This window comes from Myotis brandtii, unplaced genomic scaffold, assembly GCF_000412655.1.
Source record: "Myotis brandtii unplaced genomic scaffold, ASM41265v1 scaffold1408, whole genome shotgun sequence".
NCBI classification, from domain to species: Eukaryota; Metazoa; Chordata; class Mammalia; order Chiroptera; family Vespertilionidae; genus Myotis; species Myotis brandtii.
Window position 1 is genome coordinate 759847 of NW_005355029.1, and position 6086 is coordinate 765932.

General features: G+C 68.7%; 1 protein-coding gene across 1 annotated transcript in view; it reads right to left on the reverse strand.

Annotated features, from left to right (window-relative positions):
- The window catches only part of INTS1 (integrator complex subunit 1), a gene marked incomplete at both ends in the record, with an annotated part of 23916 nt that overhangs the window by 5630 nt on the left and 12200 nt on the right, over window positions 1-6086 (reverse strand). Inside the window, 12 exons of the mRNA XM_014535274.1 lie at window positions 16-184; window positions 735-865; window positions 1476-1599; window positions 1676-1847; window positions 2107-2247; window positions 2529-2688; window positions 3040-3294; window positions 4024-4148; window positions 4303-4401; window positions 4675-4821; window positions 5268-5429; window positions 5950-6061. Of these exons, the coding sequence (XP_014390760.1) occupies window positions 16-184; window positions 735-865; window positions 1476-1599; window positions 1676-1847; window positions 2107-2247; window positions 2529-2688; window positions 3040-3294; window positions 4024-4148; window positions 4303-4401; window positions 4675-4821; window positions 5268-5429; window positions 5950-6061 (1797 nt within the window). The remainder of the gene's footprint in view (window positions 1-15; window positions 185-734; window positions 866-1475; window positions 1600-1675; window positions 1848-2106; window positions 2248-2528; window positions 2689-3039; window positions 3295-4023; window positions 4149-4302; window positions 4402-4674; window positions 4822-5267; window positions 5430-5949; window positions 6062-6086) is intronic.

Consider the following 6086-nt stretch of genomic DNA (forward strand, 5'->3'; position numbering starts at 1 on the left):
TTCTGCAACGGGCACCCCATCAGCCAGCCCCGGGCGGACCAATGGGCTCGCACGCGTGTCACCCCAGCCCGCAGGCGGGTGCTCCCCATGACCTGCCTGAGGGGTGCGCTGGTCCCTTCCCTGCCAGATCCGAGGCACGTGGATGCAAGCCCAGAGGAAGTCCAGGGAGGCCGAGGGGTCAAACCTGGGGGAGCAAGGAGCCCCAGGAGCGTGAGGCCGTCCTTTTCTGGGCACAGACGGAAAGCAGGGCAGGGGCAGACGAAGGAGACAGGCTCCCTGGGAGGACACGGTTCGGCCACCACCCTCCCAGGGGCTCCTCACGAAGGGCCCAGATCAGCGGTTAGGGGACATGGGCGGCCCGTCCTGCCTGACCTCTCCCTGCCCCACGCTGGCCCTGCCCACCCCCGGACTTGCCAGCCACAGAGGGTCATTTGGTGCCCGCGTGGCAGTGTGATGACAGCCAGGGGCGTGACCTGGGGAGAGTGGGCTGCTCCGGGCCTGGCTGCCTGCCCTGGTGGTCACATGCAACAGGGACACTGGGCCAGCATGCTCTGTACCCCAGGAGGCGATGCCCACTGACGGGGCCCCTGCCTGGGGCAGTGGTGCAGCCAGGGCTGGGCGAGAGCTGCAGGGCCGGAGGAAGGAGGAGGGGAGGTGCTGGGTCGGATGCCCGAGCCTCAGAGCTGCGTCCCCGCTGGGCCCCTGGCCCCTGGCAGGTGGGGGGAGGGGCTCACCTGTGCTCCCGGTTCTTGCCCAGCAGGACCCGGATGCACTGGTGCAGCGTGGACCAATTGGACTGGTGCGTGAGGAGGGCCAGGAGGTAGGGCCGGAAAGAGGGCACCTGGGGGCCGGGCTGGCCTTTGCCCTGGGGAGGAAGGAAGCCTGGTGGGCACTGCCCGAGGAGCGGAGGAAGGGCCATGCCCAGGAGGCAGCAGTGGCCGCCCATGCACCCGGCCGGCAGCCCCTCTGCAGACGACAGGTGTGCTGAGCTGAACCGACCTCGGAGACGGGGACACACGAGGGAAACGTCAGAACAACCTCGCCCGCTCTCGGCCTGGCGGTTGCTCCGGGTCAGCCCCGGGCACCGAGCAGCTCACACTTACCACAGTGGGCGCAGCCTGAGTGAGCAGTGCTCGGAGCCCCTCCCAGGTCCGCTCTGCTTTCCAGCGCCCTCTGCGGACAGGCAGGCACACGGAGGCCACCCCTCCCTGCAGGGCCCGGCACCCCCGCTCAGAGGACCCGTCCCCACAGCGGCGCTTCGCTCCTGTCTGTCAGCCATGGCACCGCCAAGTCCCCTCTGCGAGCACCTGGGCCCACAAGCACCGACCCTCCCAGCTGAGTGCCAGCAACCAGATCTGGCCGGTCGGTGACGGGCTTGGAGGGAACGTGGATGAGAACTGGGCCCGGATTCTGCGAGCAGAAGCAGCGCCCGGAGTGGCCAGGGCCCTGGTGCCGGTCCTCGCCGCGCAGCCCACCTTGCTCCGGGAGAACAGCAGCCTCTGCTGCAGGTCGGGGCAGCTGCCGATCACCTCGGGGTCCAGCGTCTCCAGCCAGTCCACCAGGAGCCCCGAGCAAGGCCCCAGCCGCACGGCCTCCAGGCTGCAGGGAGGGGAGGGGGCTCAGTGACGCCCTCGGAGCTGCCCATCAGACCTGCCCCCCGCAGCGAAAGGCTTACCTGCTGCCATCGGTGTCCTGCTGCCCCGCGGCCAGCGGCTCCTCCTCCTGCAGCAGCAGGGAGCTCACCACCGCAACCGGCCTGGAGGCCGGGAGGGCAGAGGCGGCCGAGAAGAGCGCCGTCAACAGCTCCTCCAGGTGAGGCGACCTCACCCTGATCAGGCCCCGCAGGACTGTGGCAGGGACAGGCGATCGGTGTGTCATTCCAGCTTCGGATGGAGCCGGCGGCCCTCAGACCACCTGACTCCAGAGACAGTCCCCGATCCTGTGCCAACAGGGGCCGGTGTGCCAGCCCAGGCCGGCCAGCAGTGGGTGCAGCTTGGGACCTGCCTCAGGGTGAGAGCTGGGGAGCCACGGGACTGGCTCACGGTGTTGGGTGGGGGCCTTGGTGGGGGCAGCAGGGGCGCCAAGGGTCCTCCCAGGCCCACATACCTTTGCTGATAAGCTCAGGCTCCACACCACACTTCTCCCCGGCCCTCAGGGTGGCAACGAGGGCCCGGACGGTGGAGCTGACCACCTCCATGTCCCCACGGAAGGCCAGGGCCTCCGCCAGGTGCAGGAACCCGCTCCGCACTGCAGGAACACGCCTGTGTGACCCCGGGCCTGGCGTGGCCTCTACCCCCACCTCTGTCAGCTGGTCTGTCCGAGAGCCCCTGAACTGCCGACCCCCTCGGGGCCCACCTGCACTTCCCTCTCTGGGAGCCTCCCCAAAGCACTACCCTACACGGCCTGGCCTCGCCCACAGGAGCCAATCAGGCACTCAGGGCACGCAGACCTGAGCACACAGCTGCCTGTGCCGACAAGGCCATCGCTCCCCACGGACCAGCACGGGGCTCAACCCCACCCGCCCTCACCGTCGCCGATCCTGCGCTGGGCCGAGTACTGAGTGGCAAACAGCTTGAGCTGGGCCTGTAGGGGCCCGGCCTCCACGCCGGGGCTGTCCAGCCACTGCAGCATCTGCATGAGCACTTTGAGGAAAAGCGACGAGAAGCCAGAGTCCTGGGGCAGGCAGCGCTGTGGGACAACACGGCACATGGCTACGCTGCTCAGGGCCGCCCAGGCTGTGGCCGGGGACATGGTCACAGCACCTGTCAACAGTGCTCCCCAGGTGCCCCAGGGCCTCAGTCGTCACCTGAACCCACTGCGGGCCACTGGGGGCAGCAAGGGCGGGGAGATTAAGTGAACGTAACAGGCAGAGACACAAACGATAAAATACACTCGCACGTAAACCTGAGCAGGTACGGCGACCGGCCGATCAGTGCGTCCAGGGGGGAGGCACTCAGCGGAAACCACCCCTCGGCTCCCGGCTGGACACCTTCCAGCGAGGGCGACCACCCAGCCCCACCTCCGTGCGGACATGCCCACCTGGTGCTGGCTGAGCAGGCGCAGCAGAGGGCAGGCCAGGAAGTGGTGCCGCTGCATGGACACGGCCAGGGCCCCGCCGTGCGGGGAGTTCAGCAGCGAGGCCATGGCCTGCAGCAGGCGCACCGCGATGCCCGTCCCCTCAGGGCTCCCCTGGCGGACTCGCGCCAGCTCCTGGCCCAGGGCCTGCTGCAGCGCCAGGGCCACAGGGCGGGCGCTGGAGATCTGCCACCGTGGGCCTGGGCTCAGCGGGAAGACCTGGGCAGAGGAAAGGGCAGTGGTCGGCACAGATGCGGCCGAAAGGGGCCCTCAGGCCTCACCCTGCGCCCATCATGACCACGCTCCCCTTCTTGGCCAGAGGCCGGTCCCTGCAAGGCTCTCCGTCCAGGGAGGGCCAGGGCCCTCCACCCACAGGGCGGCCTCCCCCGGCGGGAGGTCAGGGAGAGTGCGAGCGTGCGAGTAGAGAGGTGGTCCTGCGCCTGGTAAACATGGCTGCACGTGGCGGGAACACACACGGACACAGGACCACCACCACGGGGCTCGTGTGCACGTGTGTCAGGAAGAGGGAAAGCACGGACGCAGGAGGGCGGGCGGGGGCGGAGAGCGGGGCACGGGGCCCACAGTCAGCCAGAGGCAGGCTGCACACTCAACGCACCAGAAATTGACAAACACACTCTGGACACAGTGTGTCGCACTCGAGCCCCTTCTCAATAATGACGCAAAGGCACACGCACAGCCACACCTGTGACATGCAGGCTTGTCGGACACACGAGGGCAGGTGCCCGCTGGAGCCAGGCCAGAGGCCGGGCCAGGTGGTGGGAGCCATGGCACCTCTGGGCCGTTCTCCACACCGAACGCGTCTTACAACCACCCAGAGGGGGACCTGTTCTGAGCCTGCTGTTCGGGGGGAGGACACGGGGGCACCGGGAGGGAGGAGGAGAGGGACAGCTGGGACGCCGGCTCTGAGGCCCGGCAGTGTGGCCACACCTGCAGGAACATGCTGGCCAGGTCGTCCTCGGGGCCGAGCACCCGCACCTGAGTCATGGCCCGGATCCTGCCCTGGCCCGGAGGCGGCTCCGGGCTGCTTTTGGGTTTTGGTGCCTCGGCACTGTCTGCAGGAAGAGGGAGGCGTCGGCTCAGAGTCCCCGCCTCGCCAGGCCCCCACCCGAGAGAAGAGCAGACGTGTGGGCCGTGCGGGGCCGGGGGCAGGAGCCCAGACACTGGCTAGCAGCCACCATTTCCCCTGGGTCTGGGCTGGGCTGGTACCTCGCCGCGGGGGCAGGGAGGCCGTGAGCAGGGAGTGGAACGTCTGGCCTCCGGACGCTCCTCGCTCGTGCTGCACCTCCACCAGGTGAGCCATGTAATCTGTGAAGCAGCAGCTGGGAGTAAACACCATGGGCGGAGCTGGGCCCCCCCTGGGCCCGCCAGCAGGAGCAGGAGTGCTGGGCACCCCCCCAAGGGTGTGCTGATGCCCGGCTGGCTCCATGGACAGGGACGGCCTGGCCTCTCCTGACAACCCCAGCCTCTACTCCTGCTCGGAGCTACAGCCCCCCTCCCCCCACCCCCTCAGATCCCAAGTCCCGGGCTGACCACCAGGTCCCGGACACTGACTGGCCAGCGCGGGGACCCAGCCCTTACTCTTGTCCATGATGTTCTGCTCCAGGGTCTGGGGGTCGTGGGCCACGGCCTGGTCCAGGTGCTGCAGGAGCTTGCTCATGCTGGACACGGGGATGCCGAAGGACTGCACGAACAGCAGCAGCTGCTGGGGCTCCAGGTCCTGCAGGGCTGTGGCCACACGCACTCAGCCAGCACCCGGGGCCGGTTCTCCCGCCCCGAAGGCAGCTCAAGGTGCCGCCGGGTCCCACGCTTGCTCCACGGCTGTGTGCCAGCCATGTGGCTTCTGGCCTCTTGGCTCTGAGCTCCCCAAAACCCCCCGTGGCTCCCGAGCCTCCCAGGGGTCCAGGCTCCTTCAAGCACATCCTCCCACCCGCCCAGGCAGCCACCACTCCCTAAGCTGCTTCCTGCGCCCAGCCCTGCCTGCACCGCCCAACGGGACATCTTCCAGCACCAGGAGCGGCCCTGCCTTCCTTCCCCTCTAAGTCCCGGGTGGCTGGGTCCTTGTCCCCACGGACGCCTCACGCCGGGCCTCCGTCTCACTCCTGAGGTGAGGGCTCAGGGCAGGCTCTCTGCGGAGCCTCCCCTCCCCCGCCCCCGCCCAGCCCAGGCCATACCTGCGTCCACCAGCCGCGGGACCTCGGAGCGGATCATGCGCAGCTTCAGCCAGTCGGGCAGCAGCAGCGCCTCCTCGGATGTGTCCACCAGGAAGGCCGTGGGCAGGGGCTTCTTCTCGGGGAACCAGATGTCCAGCAGGGCCTGGAACTCCTCGTCACCCGCTGGGGAGAGACAACAGGGTCAGCAGCAGACACGGCTCGGCCGGAGCCCCGGCCCCGCGCACTGAGGCCAGCGGGGGGAGCCCAGGCGGGGGGAGCGGGTGCTTCCTCGTCTCGTCCGGGAAAGTCTAGGCTCTGGGGGATCGCACAGAATCAGCTGAAAGTGGACTTGTCCTTCGTGAAACCCCGTTTTCCTGCTGGGCCAGGAGAAGGGGCGCGAGCACAGGAAGCCACCCGGGCACTGCCCATGGGCATCACATAACCACAGGCCAGTGTGGCTGGGCAGTGAGGAGTCACGGCCTGTCCATCTGTGGTCCGACCGTGTGGGTGCTGCTGTGTACTCCCCCAGAAGCCTCTGGACAGGCAGGGAGAGGACTCCCCAACACGTGCACTCCAGGGGACACCCATGAGGGCTGGGCCCTCCGACTCTGCACCCACGAGGTGGGCAGGCCCCTCCACGTGAAGCAGCAAACCTGCGGACAGACCCGGAGCCGCCACCCCCACTTCCCCACAGGCTGCTCACCGCGGGGCGGCCCCAGCGTCAGCAAGATGACCATGGCGTGCACCACCAGGATGTGCATGGTGGCCGTCTCCCCGCTGCTCCAGCGAAGGAAGACCTGGTCCTGCGACTCCGACTGCAGGGAGAGGAGGCGTGAGGGA